General features: G+C 39.2%; 1 protein-coding gene across 1 annotated transcript in view; it reads right to left on the minus strand.

Annotated features, from left to right (window-relative positions):
- Positions 1-334: 334 nt before the first annotated feature.
- The window catches only part of LOC147054492 (solute carrier family 12 member 9), a 32482-nt gene continuing 12443 nt past the window's right edge, over positions 335-20373 (minus strand). Inside the window, exons 7-13 of the mRNA XM_085917191.1 lie at positions 15703-15860; positions 15372-15454; positions 13506-13630; positions 8181-8373; positions 5959-6133; positions 5053-5199; positions 335-2796 (exon numbers count right to left, since the gene is read on the minus strand). Of these exons, the coding sequence (XP_085773317.1) occupies positions 1862-2796; positions 5053-5199; positions 5959-6133; positions 8181-8373; positions 13506-13630; positions 15372-15454; positions 15703-15860 (1816 nt within the window). The 3' untranslated portion in view covers positions 335-1861. The remainder of the gene's footprint in view (positions 2797-5052; positions 5200-5958; positions 6134-8180; positions 8374-13505; positions 13631-15371; positions 15455-15702; positions 15861-20373) is intronic.

Below are 20373 nucleotides of genomic sequence, written 5' to 3' on the forward strand. Positions count from 1 at the left end.
TATGAAACTATGATTTAAAAGACTTTTTTTTTTTCTTTGACCATACACATTCTGTGTATTTGCACAAACTGGTGTCACCAACACCTGCTTGTGAATTTTACTCAATGTTAAAATTGCTGATGGAGCAAGTATCACTTTTGAAGTAATATATTAGTTGTGGACTGATTAATCATTGTTGGTTATTAGTCCCCCAATTGCCACTGATAAGGAAAGTGGTGTTGAAATTGTTTTGATGGATCATGGTATTAATGTTATTATTTTTTTTATTTTATTTCTTTACAAATGCCATAGAGTGACAAATGAATGAGATGCAATACAAACTTTATTTGTCTAAGTTTACCTTTATTTCAGCACCTTTTTATCTAGAATTTCACAATGATCAAAACTATATTTTTTTCATAAATAAGCATGATGCATCACGTACAATAATATCATGAAATGTATCATAACATTTGTGTCAGGAGCACTGTTGAGTCAGTCGTACCAATGGAAATCAAACGGCAAGTACCACAAATATCTCAATTCAAACAATGCGAACACCCAAATATCATTTCAATACCATGAAGAGGATTAACTAATGTAGCATACATTATGCCAAATTGGCATTTTTTGGGGGGGAAACTAAATATCTTACACTTGGTGCCAGCCGCTTGGTGATGAGACAGCAGTTAAAATTGTGGCTAATAATCACAACTGCATTTATTTTGGCACTTGATAATTCAAACTGATCAGGCAGTACTAATGAGGGAAAACAATTCTAAAATTTGCTCGGCAGTTGCAAACACTGTGACTTGTTCAGTTTGCTGAACAAAATGGCAGAAAAACAAACAAACAAAGAAAAAAAGCTTCCTATCCTAAAAATGGAAAACAGCTCTCTGGAGTGTACTTGCTATGAAAATTAACAGTCGGAATTCCTGTCCAGGCTGGACTAGTTCCACACATTAGATCACTAACACGCTCGGCACTTTTTGATCTGAAGGTGTTTGGAATGATCATTTGAACAAAATTGTGGGGCAATCCATCTCTACCCCTCTCCAAAAATGGGAAAATAAGAGGCCACAAGGGAAGCCAGGGGACACTTAAAATTGAGCTCAGACTGTATTGACCAGTGGAAACCTCTCGCAGGTGTGTGTGTGTGTGGGGGGGGGGGAATCTTGATGAGAGGATAAATTCCCATGTAGGTTGGCCATGTTACGTATTCATGATATCTATTATAGATGCACTTACTATAGTGTTCTTTGCCATCCTTCACAGGAGTATTCAAAATCATCATGACGTTTTACTTTCATTAAAACATTCTTATGAAGACTGTATAGTATGGACCCCTTGAGAATTTGTAAACAATGTGGCGTGATTTGGGGCGTGGCTTAGCTGGAGGCAAAACGACCCAGTGCGCTTGCTTAGCACATTTCGACATAGTGTTTACGTATGAATGGACGAGAAAAATGGTCATGTGGGTGAATATAACAAAACCACAACAAGATGACATTTTTCTGCATAAAAGTAGCAGCGTTTACGACTGGCTTCCCTTCATTTGCCTCCAGCTAACACCGTTACATTATCGTGACGAAAGCCGTAACGAGCTCCATAATTACAGACCTGGGGAAAGTATGACCAGCGGACCACATCCGGCTTTTCCACAGTCTTTGACGTGGCCCTCCAAGAGTTCATGAAGTTAAAATAAAATGTAAAATATGGTTTGGTCCATATTGTAGTGCTCACTTGTTGGTCAGATTTCAAGGGCTGTATATCCAGTCTGCTGTTGAGTGACATGTCAGCTACAGACAGCATCTCGATCAGCCAATAGGACTGCACGAAGCATGAAGTCCTGCTTTACTGCATGTGACAGATAGGGGAGTGCTCAGATATCAGTGGTGATGACAGGCGTCACTCCATGAATGAGCAAAGTGGGGCCCAGGTCGCGAGTCAGCAGCTCCAGCTGGTGCAAGTAAGAATTGTAACAACGGGTGTCAGCTGGTGGGCGGGGCAAGTATAGAAAGCGCACAGCGGGCGGTGGCTGGGCCTGGTCAAGGATGAGCTGATTGACAGCTGACAGGTAGTCATCAGACAACCGCGTGGTGTTGCTTGGGAAGCTGTTGACGGAATCATCTTCATCGTCTTCTCCCAGTTTCTTCTCTTCCTTGATGGTATTGGAGGACTGAGATGATCGCCTCTTGTCCAATTCACCTTGGCGCTGCCAGTGTAGCGCCACTTGCTGGTCCCAGGGCACGGGGCAAATTTGAGCTTTAATTCTCAGTTCTTTCAGCAGTTGTCCTAGCTTCTCTTCCAAGCCTCTCATGCTCCTCCCTTCCTCCACGCAAAGGAAGAGACGTAGTGTAGCTTTGCGCCAAGCTCGGACCATATTGAGAATGCAAGCTAGCTGCAGCAAGAACAGAGAGCAGGTATCCACGTAGCTTGTGCTGTCCGGACGCAGAAGGTTGACTGGCCAGACGTCCACATACACAAAACTCTTCCCTGGAGAGGAGGAGGCCGCTGACAGAGCCTGTGCTCGGTCAAAACCGTTAAAATGACGTGCCAAAACCACATTCTTCAGCATTTTCATGGCATCTGCAATGATTGCTACATACTCCCGAGGTCCCAAAACCTTGCCACCGTGCACGTCATCATTTGCAGCCCGAGTACTAGACCGAAGGGAAGCAAAATGGAACGGAGTTTGGTGCTGCTCAGGATCATGGGAGAGGCAAGAAAGATCTGTGGAATGATTTGTGGAGAGTTTGTCCTTTGGGAGGCTGTCATCATAAAAACCCAGGACAAGAGTGTTGGGGCGCATCCCACCTGGAAGGAGTCAGAGAGACAAGATGATTTGTTTTAGAATAAATCTAAAATCCATCCATTCTGTTGATGTTTGTCCTTTTTTAAATGGCTTTCAAGTTGCCTCTCAAGGAAAAACAAACCCTTTCAATTGATTGTTTGACAGATTGATCGAAATGGATCTGATTGACACAATCATTATGCCAAGATGTGAACTAATTGGTCTGATTACCGTATAAGTATATAAATCATATGTTGGCATTCGAGGGTAATGTTGCATGATGGCACTCCTGGCACTTTTAAAATTTGTTGAAGATGGGAAAGTTGTAAAAATTAGGAGCGAGTAAGCATTTACCGACCAAAGATTGGTTCCTGCTTCATTAGTCGTAATGATCCCCTTAGTAGCATTGATCATCATGGACAGACCCATCCACACGGGCTTTTTCATTCTTATTTTATCATAGTAGCTATTTTTGTCTCATGAAATATTAACATTGCGTTGTTTATCACCAAGACATGAAAAATATAAAGAAATGATGATGTGATTTTGTTTGACTGATGGCCAGTCGTATCTACAACAGCCCATCACAGCCTTAGTGAGAATAATGTTAGGTGCACAGGCCTATACTACGTGACAAATGCATCAATGTTGTCATCCATTAGTCCTCAAATATTTCAAAGTGACTCTACAACTTTTTTTTGTATGGCATTGTGTAATGCGGCATGACATGTTTGTAAAACATGAGCGCTGAGGACACTAGAGTGGCACACGACAATCTAAAACCCAACAAAATCATAAAATAAGCTTATGTTGCATAATTTGTCCGAAAACTGCAATCATTCGTCACCAAACTGTATGTGGACACCATAGAATATTATTGTGTACTATCACAGAAATATTGTAGGTGCATTTTCAAGCATGTATCCATCATCCATCCATCCATCCATCCATCCATCCATCCATCCATCCATCCATCCATCCATCCATCCATCCATCCATCCATCCATCCATCCATCCATCCATCCATCCATCCATCCAGCTTTCCGTCCATCCATCCATTCATCCATCCATCCATCCATCCATCCATCCATCCATCCAGCTTTCCATCCATCCATCCATGTGTACCACTTGTCCCCACGGGGGGCCCCAAGCGTGGTGGAGCCTATCCCAGCTGGTGGACACCCTGAACTGGTTGCCAGCCAATCACAGTGTATCTATCCAGAAATATTATTTTAAAATCATTTTTTTATTTTAGAAAATGCTGCTGTTGTCTCAAAAACATGTAAATGTTTCGATACAATCGTTTTCATTTCCCATACTATTTCAAACCTGGAAGTGCATGAATTCTAACTTTATACTTTTTCATACTTTCCATTCTGCGTAGGAACCATGTACTGTGAATGTTGTATATGGTAATACAGTACTTGCCAGCGGTTAATTTGATATAATAATAATAATTTTCTGTAGTTGACACAAATGTGATGAAAGTCGATTGGTCAGTCAATTGGACTCATTACTATTTTTTTTTTTAATTTAGAACTGTCCAGTAGTTCCAAAGATTTTTTGCACCACACATAAAGAAATCTTTTGACAGATCAGCAAAGAAACAACTGATTAAAAATATATATATAAAAAATAAATTAATCCAGCAAAACATGTGGGAGAGGAAGATAAGGCGAGTAGACATCATAAACAGTTCAAAGAAGATAGCAAGAGTGCCTGGTGGCCGAGCAGAGAAAAGAGCTACTACTTGTGTTTTAGTCCTGGTTTCATCATCACACTGAGCTAAGTTTGAGTGAATGTCTACCTAAGTAGACTCCGGCGTGAGATCCATTTAACCGTCAAAAGAACATGTTTGTGTCATTAATCCCAGCACAGAAAAGTCAAAGTCAAACAATAGTAACCTTGATAGATAATAGAAAAAATAGCATCTACCATAGAGTCCACAGAGTTAAAGTAAAACTGCATCAGGTCCCAAAAGAAGAACTTATAGGTGAACCATAGGCTTAATTACCAATTGTGTTAGGCCACGTGCCTTAAGGGTGTACATGTCTGATGACCGAGGTAGGTTAAGGTCTCTTGAGTAAACGTGTCAGTCCCTCAATCGTCATGTTAACTATAACATTTGTTTACTATTGGTGCCATTGACAAACACTTTGGCTTTTGCCTCATGGGAAACCGTGTGATATCATGCTACTAGATCTTATTAGAATGTTAAAGTGTAGCTGATAAGTGTACAAACAGCAAAAGGTGGCATTTGTACTAAGGGTGACACTGACCTAGTCCAGAAATAAACAGAAGGTGCTGGATTCCATGACGTACTGAATCAGCCAGCGTCAGGTTGACAAAGGCCTTGATGTTGAGATGATCCACTAGGGACAACCAGGAGGCATACTGAGATTGTAGAGGGTCAGAGGGTAATGTGTCTGTGAGTGAGGGTGGGGAAAGATAAACATATGCGTAAGTCAAAAGCATAACATGCAGTATTAAAAGAGCATAGCCACATCGAAGGGCAAAAAATGGCCTGAAAATAATACGGGTGTACCTACTTTACAATACAGTCGCCTTAAATTCCATCTGTGAGTGAATAACTGCCTCATATTTCTCAACACCAAGTGCCTGCTCAAATTAGAAAAGGGCTCTTCATCTGCTAATGAAAATATTATTCCACCCTACTGTAACCAAGCGACACTCAGGGTAAATTATGAACTATTCACTCAGGGCCAGCCGGTGTCCATGAAAGAAATATATATATCGGCTTGAGGAAAATGGCTTACATACGTATATGCTCAGTTAACATTTCTACATGTAATTCCTGAATGAACACACTCAAGTAAAACTAAAACACAGTCCAAACTGTACATACAATATATGTTTACAATTCATGGAAAAACAAGAGATATTGGACAAATATGATTAAATGCAAAATAAATTGGATGCCCATCCGCATGTAGAAAACATGCATATTTACCTTTGAATGGGATGTGTGTTCAAAGCAAATGTTTGCCATGTTAGTAGAGCATGTTTTAGAATTACATTTTTGGAAGGTGCGGATACATTGCAAAAGTTGTTCAAATGTTACCATATTGCTCATGTGTTGAGATTTTCTACCACATTTGCAGAGCTTCGCAGATGTTTTGAAACAATTACATTTGATCAGAATAGTGTCTCATATCAATTCTTACTGAGTTCGCCAAGTTGGACATGCCCCAGCACGTACAGTCCACTCTTTTTAATATCGTTGATGAAGGTGATGAGGCCTACACTGCTTCGCGGGTTGGAGACCATTAGCAGAACCTGCGGCCTCCAGAACTTGACGTGATCCTTCCTCACATCCAGCATGAGCAAATACTTGCGTACCTAAAAGTGACAAGGAAGATCCATAAATTTAGATGGAATTTATTTTAATTAAAATTTACTGGCCACTTCATTCTATAATCTGGGTCATAGCTGGGAACGGTTTTTAAGTGAGTGACATTGAATGGATTATTTTGTCAATCTCATGAGTCCAAATGTGGGAGAGATTGCCTACGTTTCCATGAAATCTGAAAATTGTGATCGGATACACAGTTTTCAGAGTCATACATATTTTGACCTGAGAAGGACTTCAGTGTTAATCCAACACATCATCGATTGAAACAAATCATTTCACATGGGCAGATTGACCAAATATAGTAGTGAAAGAAAAAAAAAGCTGTGTCAACAAAATATTGCTCCATCCATTTCCACTTTGTGTAAGCGTTATTTTGCATATTTTTCTCATTTGCTGCAATGTTCCAGACCAGACCAGTTGGCTCTTGCACCTGCCATGTCTTTTGCTCGCTCCACATGCACACACACACACACACACACACACACACACACACACACACACACACACACGCAAACACTCACACAGATATCGTATTAACACATGGGGTTTAAAAGACAGCATCATCAGACAGGTTAATGTCTTCCTTAAAACAGTTTCAGGTCAGGAATCTTGCTGAATGCTTACTTGTCTAACCAATTTAAGCTTCAGCAATTTCTCACCCCACTACCATTACATTACTTGCAATTACATGTTTTCATGCTTGCATCAACAAATAACCAACAATAGTCTCAGAGGTACAGACCAACTGCGCCCACTCATCTAATCATCTGTCTTCTTTATCTTCCCATTTTCTTTGGTCTTCTCATCCATCAGGCTATCATCATTTCTGTCTCTTTGGTCTCATCCATCACTTTATTTTCTCAATCACTCATCCGCTCTCTATGCTTATATTCTGTCTCCATCTATTTCTTTACTTGATACCATTGGCGTCAATTTGACTTTTTTTGTCCCCAAGTCTTTCTTTAACACTTGTCAGCAGCTTGTTATCGTCTAGAGTGTTTTTGTTGTGAGCGTTTCTGTCTCCATTTCTTGCTGCAATCTGCCATACCGAGTGCTGTTGGAACTTTGACATATTTATAGTGTTTATAACATACACTTGTGGAATTTGATGTTTTTGCAATTAAAAACTGGAGACCAAGATAAAAACAAAAACAATTATTTACGATATATACACTACTGCTCAAAAGTTTCGGGTCAATTAGAAGTGTCCTTATTTTTATTTTTGTGCTAAAATGAATGTCCACCCAGTTAATTATTAGTTGAACAGTGCGGGTATTTGGTCACATTAAAAATTTATCAATTCTAAAATTACAATTCATTTTTATGTCACAAAAACCTCGCAACTTGTTGACTTCCGTGTGCTGTTGAAGCAAGCATGTAGGTTCTATTTCTCTGCTTGAATGTAATCATGCAAATTGAACTGCCCTATATAAGGGAAAAAGCATGGAAGCAAGAAGGAGGTAGATAATAGGAACGTAAGCATCAGTGAGAAGGGAAGAAACGGAAAGGGAGGAGGGGGGAAGGAAGAAAAGTGCAATAAGTTGAGTGGTTGTAATAATGTTCTGCCTCTTGACAAACTGCTGGCTAACCCAGACACCCGAATCGCCTTGGCAACAGGCCTTGCTGCAATGGAGCCGCCTCACCTTGAGAGCAACAGGCCCGCCTATAGAGGACATAGCGAATTGTATGACACAAAGTTATGTATGAGTATAAGTGCAGCACTTTGTTGAAGGAAAAATATGCAGAGCGTGTCAGTTAGGTCCGATATAAAAATGATAGATAGGCTGCACAACAATGAATTGGTAGGAATTTGGAGAGACAGCATTTGATGTGTGTGTTGTTGTCTGCTGCTTACACTTGGCTTGGGCAGGCAATAGTCTATGTTTGTGAATCTCAATAAACATTTTAAAGAGATTGCTTGGCAAGAACACAATTTTTTTTTTAAGTTGAGGGAGTGAGATTTTAGTTGCTGTAATAATGATAAGGCAATGCTGTGTGCATTTGTTTGTTTGTGTGTGTGTGTGTGCTTCAAACCTGGTGGAAAATGAGAGCCTGGCTGATGTAGCCCCAGCTTGAAGTTGGACTGAGGTAATGAATCAGCAGAAGCAGCAGCAGCATGAAGGCGATGCTGGCTGAGGCATAGATGGAATTGATGAGAAACATCATGACGGCGCAGCCTAAGATGCCCAACACACACGTATGCCAGGTGAAGTAACGAAACGTGGGCCTGAGAAAGAAAAAGTAAAATCCTTCGTTATTGAATCAGAACACCTATTTTCTAAATCATACCTGTTTGTATAATGACTTAAGAGTGCTCAGGGTTTAGGTAACGATCAGTCATGGCTCAACTTGCAAACATCACGTGAGCTGTGTTTGATTATTATGTGAGACATGAGCATGTCGCTCTGATTCTAATTTTGAAAGAGCAGCGGCGAATGTGTGCAGTAACCTCCACTATGTGCTCTGTGTGCAGGGTGGCTAAACAGATGATGGAGGACCAGAAAGATCAATACTATCAATTTTTTTTTTTTTCATGTAAAACCTCACCTTTCATGCCTTCAAATACAGTGATGCACTGGGCTGGTTCAATCCCTAAATTGATGGACACCATTCACAATTACACAGAGAGCAATAGCAAGTAAATACACATCTCCAATTTGGTGTTTCTAGATTTTTTTTTAAATTCATATTTGTCTTCACAAGGCATTAGTGTAATAAATGGTTGACACTTAAGTCAGAACATGTCATAGTCTATCACAAACACAAGCTAACACAGTAGTCAAGTTATTTACCAAGAATATCTGTATAAAAAAAACCCTTAGAAAAATGAAACAAATAAAGAATGGTAAGTACCGTATCTGAAGAGAGGCATCTACTGTAAACCCTTTGAAAGCTATAGCAACTGATAACATTATTGATACTTAACTTTTAAGTCCTGACCTTAACCCACTGATGTGCCACATATAGGTTCAATACTTCAAACTTTGCTTTTACATCTTGACCACACATCTTAGCCTCTTTTTCACCCTATTGGAGAGGTGGGTGTAATAACAATAAAAGCTCACCTTAACTGCCCTACCAATCCATCTCATCCTTTCGTTTCATTATGAGCGACAATGGTCGCTCTACAAACCATCTCTCTCTCACCCCATCACCTGTCTGTGGTTCTCCAGGAGCTGATGTCACTTTGCTGACACCACAAAACTACCCTAAGAGAATCACTGCCAATCAGTGAATTAAAACAGGCGACTTGGACATTTGCCCAGAATCATGACATAATTATGGTAAAGTTAGGACAGAAACTAAATTCTTATGAGCACGCACAAACACACACAAACACACACACACACACGTCTATGAGACGAGACATTACGTCAGCCAACAGGAGATACTGAATGACCTGAAGCCACATGAGAAGTGACAGATTTCAATGTCTTCCTTTTAAAATATAATTTTATCTGTAAACAGTACTTACATAATTACAATCTACATAATATGGCAACTGTGTTCTTCGAATATGAAGTCTGCAGGTTCTAGGCATACTTGCCAACTTTCTCGATTCAGGCAGCTCTCGAATTTTAGCCCTATCTAGTCTCACGATTTTACATTAAAGTAAACGGTTTATGTTCTGGGGAATGTGATGCGACACGGCTCCTCTTCACAGAGTGGGAAGACTGCTCACCCGAACTCCTGTCAGAATTCATCCAGCGAGCAATCATCCTAAGACACAGTCTCATCAATATTTTGAATCAGATGTAATGCCTCCTCTACTGTATGTTTTTTTGTAGACCATAATGACTAGCAGATTTTCTACCAAAATCAATGCATGTTGAAATGAAAGTAAGTTTCTTTTCCTGAATAACCACTAGGTACTGTCAAGGCACTGGGAAACATTTTGACACATTTTAGTTTTGTTTGTTTTGTAAAAATTTGAATCTGGGCCAAAACATGTATAGAGATGTTTCAAGGTGGTCAGATACAACAGTTTTTATATTTACTTCGGATTGGTTTGGGTTTGACAGAGGTCTAATGGATAGGTCAAAAGGTAGATCTGTAAATTCACTAAAAGAAAAATATTTGGGCAAAACCAATCTTTTAACAGTAAATGGACATGATTTTTGGGGACATGAGTACAAACTGAATGCATATTGTTTGTACTAATAGACTATGTGATAATCTTTCCAGTTTTTAGGTACTTTACCAATGTGGCATAAGGTATCCTTTCTGCCAGAGTTTAAGTTAAAAGGTCATATAGTTCAAAAGATCAAAATACCCTTTCATTTGTATCCTAGTGATTCTCGTATCCATTGTTTCCTATAAGCCTACAAATATTTGGTGATCCATCTGGATTTTATTGCACTGCATTTAATGCATTTAACAAGTATGTTTTTAAAAGAGGGCTAAGCATGTAGTGGTTCGTTCGGATGGTCGATTCACTCATTAAAGCAGAGACAATCAACTTGGATCAGAGATTGTGGTTGGTAAATGGAATGTGGGTGTCTTTTGAATGCAATGGGACTCGAAAACACATGACCTGTAATTCACATAATTAAAATCCACATGGAAACAATGAGGAGCGGATTATCCCCTTAATCTTGCTCAGTGACAAAACAATGATGCATGTATGTGCAGCATTGTGTGATTCTGTGGGCACTTGTGTGTGCTTAGGCAGTCCTGCAGAGTGACTGCAGTTGGCCTTAAGGAATAGTCTGCGTTGCTGATAAAGCTGTAGCCCACACAGAGGCCTCACCACACTCAAAGATAACACCAGAAATGCACACGCACGCACACACGCGTGCACACACAAGCACACACACAATGTGAGCGTCAGACAGCTTTACTCACACATCGATAATCAGGAACAAAAAAAAAAAACCTCCGGCATGACTTCACACAAAGCCATTGTCTAAATTGCATGCCTTTACGCTCCCGTTGTATACATATTCTGCAGATTCACTTGCACACAGACACATTTAACAAGTAGGTATTTTTTTCCGCTACATCATAATTTCAAACCCACCCCTACACAATGCCAAATTTAAGGGAAAGGGAAATATTTCTGCTAAATTAGTTATGCTAATTACAGAGCAGCTCTCCAGGGAGACGTGGGACTAAATGGCTTTTAATTCTTTTTGCCTGGAAAGAGATGTGGGAGAGAGCCTCGGCACAATGAAAGAAAAGAAGCAGACAGAATAAAAAAAGGAAAACAACTAGAAACGTACGGCTAGCAGACAGGCCGCATTATCAGATGCAGTGACTCCTTGGCTGACTGCATGGGAGATCAGCAGGTGGGAAAGTTTTGCCTCTGTGATGACTAATTCCTGCAGCCTGTACTAAAAGTCAACAAGATGCAATCCCCTGAAATAGCATAAAGAAAAGCATACTTTAAGAGCACTTTGTTGGACTGTACGTAGGCGACTCGGTGGCACACTGGGTAGCACGTCCGCCTCACAGTTAGCGATTTATAGCAGAAAAAATGTTAATACCTCCCCTTATAGTATAAAAAAAAGTAGTAGGGCTTATGTGCACCCTTATAAATATGGTGGTGACAGTGTGATATGGGGCTGCCCTGTTTCTTCAGGACTTGGACAATCTTCTGTGATTATTGGATATTGAATTCTGGTGTCCATGTGAAAATCCTGCAAGCAAACATTCAGCCGTCAGTAGCTTGATGTTCATTCACGTTTTTATCCCACGGTGTCTCTAATCTTCATCTTTTTTTTTGGTGGGAAGAAACCTGTCAAATGCATGTCATCATCTTGTGTTCAGCTGCTGACAGTTTTGTATTTTTCTACTCAGGGGCCTGGTGGATGGGTGTAGCCAGCACATAACTGCTTGGCATCTTAATCAGCAGGGTCCTTAAGTGCTAAAAGAAGCTGTTTGCTGTTGTCTGTCTTAGTTTATTGCCTGAATGGAACATGTGAGTTATACCTGCCACAGTTCATCAAGTATGTATAATAAATATGTCGGGTTTTCTTATTCTTATTATTTTTTATAAGTAAAATTAGTCTATGTGTTTTTGTGTGGTTGTCTGTCATTATTTAAGATTGTGTGATTCAGAAATTGCTCTTTCATTAGGTTACCCTTTTCCCTTGGTTATTCACGATTTCACTTTTGAGCTGGTGTTTTTTTTGCGAGGGGGGGGCTGAAATAGATTTGAGATATAAGTAACTGGAGGTACGAGCTTGGTTACCTATCAAATTAAAGTCGAGAAACAATTGTAATGCTGAAAAATGTGCGGGTTAGAGTAAATAAAATTCATATAATTTCGGAAAACAGCTCTTTCAAATGTAAAATGTAATGAATGGATTGTTTTACATTTGGCAAAACAAACCTTTGATTTGAACTAGTGCTCGACCTTTGTGTTGTTTTTAGAGGTTTTAAATTTTGCGTTTCCGCTGTCTGTTTTGGCATCTTTACTTTAACTGCACTCAAGCTATACGTGCTTGGGAAGCTCCAAGTATTCTCATAAATTTCACGACTAATATCCAGCTTTTACTGCAGGGGAATCCATAACACAAAATGCAATACCGGAGGTGATATGTCATAACAAGGGAGTGATGCACTGTGCCTAAACAGCTTCTCTCCAGTGTGACAAATTAAAAGCAGTTGCACTTATCATGTTTAGAACATATCTCTCAGCCCAAGGAAAGGTTTAATCCTGGAAAGTATGACTTAAGGAAAGCGGTCCCGGTTACTGCGTTTGGAGATGCACATCTATAATGACAGATAGTAGCAGCAGCAGCAACCAGAAATATGAAATGACTCATAAAAAGTGATTCAAATACCAAATGCCAGCAGTGCCACAATGTAATCATTGAGCTAAAAACACACTGACTCTGTCCTCATGTGTGAACACAGCTTTAGGGAGCTTTTATAAATCAGGGTCATTGCTCGTGTCCAAGGAATACAAGCCACACGGCAAAACACAAACATTGTAAATTTAAATCTTTTAGCATCTCCAATCCCAGGTACTTGAACAACCAATTCACATTGCACACCCTCAAACACAAACAGTTTTATTGCTGGTCCCTCTCCAATATGGGGCCATAAGCAGGGACCAGGTTTATGTCTTTTAATTAGTACACAGTTGCCATAGTAGCATCCAGCTGGAATACAAGCACCCCTTTCACACATAAACAATGGTACCCATAGAGAAGAGAGAACAGGAGGGGATTATGATTAGAGTGGAAATGGGAAATTGTGCAACAAAATAATATATCTTATTGAGTTTTATGTATTGCCTTTATTATCAAAATGTGACCTGGGTAAGGGTGTGAGGGGTAAGACGAACAACTCCATATTTGAAAGCGATGGATCATAACGCTAGCTGAATGCATATTGGGATAGTTGTCTTACCTGAAATTGGGTGCAGACGCCCATTCCAGAGCGAGGCATGCCAAGTCCACAGCAGCATAAACCAGCAGAAAGAAAATGGTCACAATACTGGCAATGGTGTTGAGCTTTCCAGAAAACAGCACCAACTACAGCAAATAAACAAAGGAAGAGGAAGGGGGGGTAAAAAAAAATAAAAGGCGAAAATTACAGAATGTATTGAAATAACCAAAACAAGTTAGAAGAATTTGTATTTGCAAAAAGTATAAAACCTGCGCCTCACCGTACTTTCAACTCTTGAAAGAGCATTGCAATGTTAAGGTCAGTCATAAAAAAAAAGTCACATCTTGCAATATTGAATGGGAAAAAAATGTCTAAATAAGCTAGACACACAACTTTTGCAGAGTACTACACAAAAACAACACGCAGCAAATAGCTGCTTCTAATGCATTGCCTCTCCTCTGTGGAAGCTCTCACAGAGTTAACCAAAAACACTCAGAGGTCGCTCACACAGCAGGAAATTCTTTGATTCGCTGAAATCCAACTTCATGGCCCCTATTTGAAATGGAAAGTGTAAAGGGGAACTAAAAGTTGTTGAACCTTGGCTTTTCTACCTAGGTGTTCTTTAAAAACTCACTCAAATGATTATTTCCACATTTGGGTGACCAGCAACTCTAGGTAGAGTCCTATTGGAAACATTCATCTGCTATAAAATGCTTGTAGTGAAATAACCAATTATCTTTTTCAGTAAAACATATGACCCAGAGTCCTTGGTAACAAGACTCTTACAGATGGAAAAGATGGAGTCCCAAGATTAATCTTTGCTTTCTTAATATGCGGAACAAGAATCAGAGTGATGTAACTGAGGAAAGAATTTCAAACAACAGGAATCTTTGAAATAACGATATACTTTTTTGAAACCAAATTCCACTATCACATACAATTTCACCTGCGGCAGTTAAGGAAAATGAGAGCATACAACCTCTGGAATCATCTTTGAAAAACCTATGCGTGTGACGGAATATTACATCTATTTTGCATTTTGTGTATGCTCCAGTTCTTGTCTGACTTACAATGAGGAGTTGAAAGAATCTATCTGTGTATTAAATAGACGGGTTTAAAAATGGCAAGTCAGTGTGCTGTCAGACCAATATTGAACACAGTGCTATCTAGGGGAGTCAAAAACACATTAACAGGTTCATGAAGCAAATTTGAACTACATGCCAGGGGCCCCTGCCCCATCTAGCCTGACCTTTGGACACCCCTGGCTGTGTGTGGTGGAGTTCAGTGCGCTAAAGTGCACATATTGTGTGTATTGCGTGACTGCATGTCCCGCTTCATCTACGTATATAATAAAGATCTTGTGTCTCCGTGTGTGTGTCTTTGTGTGTGTGTCTTTATGTGTGCGCGTGTGTGTGTGTGTGGATAAGATGACAATCAGACTTATGTCATCAGTGAATTATTGGAATGGTGGTGGAATAGAGCAGGAAGATGAGAGTCAATGATCTCCGAGGAGCAAACGATTTCCATCTAATTGCTCCCCTTCCACTCATTGGCAGTTGAGATGGGTGAAAAGGACACACGGGACAAAGAGAGAAAAAGAAAAGTAAGAGCAAGTAATGATAAAGCATTCTGCCTCGTCCTCTTTCTTTGAATAATGATGGTTTTGTCAGGCCTCTTACACAAAAGTCTGTATTTCACAATCCAAGGCCCGTCCCCTTTGCCAATAGTCTCCTCTACAACCAAAACTGACTTCTTATTTGTTATTTAAAACAAAAAAGGCGACAGCACAAACAAAGGGATTATCCCACACTGTTTCAACGTCCAGTTTCCCCATAATTAATTAATTAATTTGAATTTATAGAAACTGCAATAGTATTCCTCACTTACTTGTACAAGGAACCAGGAAATAAGGACAGAGACCCAGGGGTTGCCACTGTTCGATGTCTTTTTCGCAGGAGACAACACTTTACCTGAAGGAAGACAAAAAAAAAAGAAGTGAAAAACAGTTTCGTTATTACATTGAATCTCATGCTTAGGTTAGGTACTTAATTATCTTCTTAATTATTTACTTTGGGTAGAAAAAATATATATTATAAAATGTGAGCTGTTATAAACTGGCAATTTTCTGTGTTTGTGTTATAATATACCAAGTGAAAGTATTTACAGAATCACATTGCAATGTATTTTCTAGTAACCAAAAAGGAAATATGCTACATACCAAACAAGTCATCTTTGGCTAATGCATAGAGGATGCGTGAGGCTCCAATGAGGTTGCTCATTGCTGCTGAAAGTGTAGAGGAGTAAACTCCAATGGTGACAAAGGGATTCCAAACATTAATATCTCTCAGAAAACTGTAATCTTTTTGAAGCAGTACCCTGGAAGAAAAACAAATAGCAATCACTGATCATTCAGAACCCTTGAGTTTACATTTTTAATCACCCCCACTTATTGCACACAAAATTGTTACACTCATCATACTTCAAGAAAGTTCCAAATAATAATAATAATTAAAAAAAAAAAAAAAACTGGCCATGCTACAGAGTGCTTGTATTGCCTCCTCTCAGTATTTTTTTTAAAACTCCGTTCCCACTCTGCAGTACTGGAGAGGCCCTTCTAACCAATCTAACCCATCAGGGAAGACAGCCAGTCTTGTGTGTCTTGGCACCGAAATGAAACACATTACCATGGTAAAAGCTGCTAAAAACACTGAGGCTATGTTTAACTGAATCGGCTCGCTTGGTCCAGGCTACAGATGTTGTCTTGACGGAAATGCATAGTGACGTCCTTGTTTACGCGCTTGAAACTGGCAGCATCTTACGAGACCTTTTCTGTGACGGGAGAACTTGTTTGAAACGATTTGTAACTTGTTTTTATAAAGCCGTTGAATGAAGAAATGTGTTAAAACACGACTACTGTGCTTATTAGATGAATGCAGTCTATCTCGATAAATCACGTCAATGTTGAATGTTATATCATCTATATGTGCGTTCCACCGCTATAAAAGGTCAATTCTGATTAATGCAGTGGATCATGCTCACAGGTAACAAGAGATCAAATCATTTCACTTGGAGTACAAAAATGAATCCATGTAAAACATGTGAAGCGGGTGAGTTGTGTAATTTGGACCTTCTTGAAGGACTGAATATTTGTCTTATTCCTTCCTGACCTTGTCTAAGCTCATAATCGCACTTTTTGTATTTAATGCCTCATGATTTTCATACAAGAAATACTAGGTTTGTGTAGCTTCTTTTACACGCTTACTAAAATGCTTGGTTTGAGTTTAAACTTATATTTGCATATAATGGTACCAAACATATGCATTTATTTTCCCAACCACAATAATAGATTATGAACCTATTCCCTTCACATTGGAGATCAAAATCAAGTGGCCCAAAGGTGGTGTGTCATTTTAAACTAATTTATTGTAGGGGCAAAATGGTTTTCAATAAAAATGTTGAGGGCAAAGTGATGATTGTTCTACCAAGGTGCCTAATGATGAGCTCCTGGAGGGGACTCACTTCGGAGAGAGCGACGATGAGAGAGTAAGTGTGCATGAGTGTGACTGTGCTGGCGCGTATTAGCGCACAAGATGCTCCAGTCAACATGGAGGCAGTGAGATCAGAAATGAAAAAACACAGCAGGGTGTGCATGATTACCTCTGGCCCCCCGCTTCCTTCCACTACAACACAGCCAGAGAGCGGAATTACAGTGTGAAGCATTTCTCACTCTCTCCTGATCCTTCTCAATCTCTTGTGGTGCTTCAAAACATGCATGTGCAAGTGCACACACATATATACCTTTAGTCTGACAATCACAAAAAAATGTGTTTATTTTCATCATGGATCATTTGTTCCACCCATAAAGTGGCTGCGTAACATTGGATGTATGCGTAACACTTGACAACTGCTCACAAACACAATCCATCCATTTCCTTCCATCATTATCTCCTCCTGCCTCATAAGTATGGTGTCAAAACATGTTTACTGTTGTTGCTCTCTGACTGATTTTTTTTGTTTTTGCAATCCTTTGTTCATTTATATGTAAAGTTTACATTTGAAACAGTTTCTATTCTATCTCATTCTCGTTCTTTCTTTTGTTGCTTGCAATCGTAATTAAGAGGCTCATCACGTCAACTTTAAGGTCCACTGATTTTAATACTTACCATCATGGCCCTATTACATATTGTTCACTCCACTCAAAGAACTGAGCACACTATTATTAAACTTGGCGTCTAAGCGGCACAAACACATTTATATGCACACACACACACACGCACACACACACACGTACATACACACAGACAAAACCGTGTTCTGCAACATCTACAGTAGTTAAGAAAAAAAGGACTAACAGAGATTAACTGTCCCAACGTGAAAAATTTAATCATGAATACAGTCTGTCAATGGATGCATTTTGACTTTTGATGATTTAGAAATTCATCTTTCCATTTAATCAATGGAAGTAGAAAGGATCCAGGGTTGAACGGTACAGATATTTTACATAATTTTGCCATTTATGCTTAGCAATTTGATGGAGACCAACTGATCAGGTGGTTTCTATCTGGTTGTGATTTGGGTCAGCAAGTGTGAATGTGTGTGTTTATAACTATAAGGAACGATAACTTAGACCAGTGTTGTGAAATCCAAAATGTATAGCAATAAAAATTGCCATCAGTATCTGAGAAGTCTTGAAGGCATATCTCTATTTTGAAGAAATTCCATATTCTGTTTAGATTTCATTTTATCATGACATCTCAGTAGGAAAAAAAAACTACAAGCGTGTGTAAACTAGTAGATCGCATGACTGCTTTGTAAGTTTGAGTTTTGTCACAAAATGCATCATGAACACTAACTGAATACAAATGCTTTTTAATTCGCACCCTCTGATTCCATGAAAAAATAGTAGCAGAAACAAAGACCAAGGGAATAATTCAAAGAATTTGATTCTGATCACAGTTCCAACAAGTGAATACCGCTTAAGTGTAAACCATAATAAAGAATTAAGGGTCCCTTTTTAATGGACCTCAGGGGTGTGATGTTTGGGTTAGAACTGATGGCCTATTTATTGGTTTATCTGATGTGCAGTTGGCGTCAAATAAATCTTGACAAATTTGAGATTTGCAAACAGGCGTTCAAATTATAGCTTGTAGCATGGATGGCAGTGACAAATGTGATGTATGACAAATGAGATGACAGCAGCTTGAAGCTTGATTTGCAGTATATGTGGAGGCGACAATAGTGCACAAAATAATTTGTATCTATAGAGGCTACAGTAATTTTGTGTAAATTCATTACCAGCGGTATTGCTTATCACTGTGAGGGCCTGGATAGTAATTATTGATCCAAGCATCCGTATTAAATGAGCACTGACATCCAAATAAAAAGAGGAATAAAGGAGTGTGGCAGAGAGTGACATATTGCTTTGGGTAGAGCAGAAATGAAGCAAAACGACTCAAAGGGAACGACAGAGATTGTACTCCGAGATTGCTCTAATTTCTTATGGCATGCTACCTTCAAATCTTTTGTTTACCTTTTACTTTCATACCCTCATTTGCGGACTCGTGTATATAATTTTTTCCAGCCATTATTGAATATCTTCGTGCTTTTGACAAGGCATTCACAATTTAGGGCAATAGGTAAGCTACGGTGTGTTGTATTAGAATATAAGCCATTCTAATTCTCATTCATCGCATTTCCGGGAGTTTCAACTTATTCATTCATCAGAAAAACTAACTAAATGATTCAGAAGCATCTAGTTAAATGAACATGGAGAAAAACACTTCAGAATCTCCAATCAATGCTGAAATGGGATGGGAGCTTGTTACCGAGATGGCTCCATCTTATGGCGATCACTGACCAATTGTGTGTCTACAAAATGAAAACAATAGCCATGTAAATCAATACATATATCCATTTTCTGAACTGTGCAAACCTAAATCTCTCTTACTAATGTCTTAGATAGGAACGTCACACACTTCTGGACACGCCTACGGCCACTAGGCAGGAATGCGTTGTGAGTGTGTGAGTAGAGTAGGCTGTCATTATCGTCATTTATTTATTTATTTTTTTAAGAGTCGATTACCCTATTGATTATTTAATGGCATAATGGATTTACAAACTCAGCCCTCGCCCTCCAATCTGCACACTCCACAGTGAATGTGCCTTTTATGCGATTTAGGGCAAATCATGATTTGGATGACTTTCCTTCGATAAGATAGGGAGCTGACATAAGTATTTCTACGCAGTGGGCCAGTGGTTAGGAACCACTGTCCTGGATGACCGAAAGGCAAACATCTTTGTATTTTTTCATGCATTCCAATACTCGGGGTGTTGATGAAGAATCAGAATACACTGAGGTTTGTATTTCTTGTCGGGAAGTTATTAAATTACAAAATCACCAATTCATTAAAAGGATAGTATTTTTGAAAATGAGATTTCAAAAAACGCATGTATAAACTACACATTTCCGAAAAAGGTTAAGTTAAAACAGATACACTTAAAGTTGATTGAATCTGATCCAGACATTTTTTTCCTCACAGGCAAGATCATAGTTTAAGAACAACACAGAACAACTCATCTTAAATGTTAATTTACAGCATTAACATTGATTACAAATCTACTTGTAATATGAAGTAAACGGTAGCAAAGACGTCACAAAACAGGCAACCCTTTCAAAAAAGAGAATCTAAGATTGCATCATATATTATCTCAGGCCTTCAAGATACCACTGAGTCAATTGCATGGAAACAAAGGCACTAGTGCCAAACTAAAATCCTTTACTGCTGGGATTTAATGTTCTTCTTTAACCCCACTTTACCATGACCTTGTAGGTACTTAAAGAGTATAGCTGAGGTACACCGGGAGCAAGAAAGAGATACAGACAGATAAA

The sequence above is a fragment of the Syngnathus leptorhynchus genome, chromosome 7 (genome assembly GCF_054491065.1).
Source record: "Syngnathus leptorhynchus isolate UIUO chromosome 7, UIUO_Slep, whole genome shotgun sequence".
Lineage (NCBI taxonomy): Eukaryota > Metazoa > Chordata > Actinopteri > Syngnathiformes > Syngnathidae > Syngnathus > Syngnathus leptorhynchus.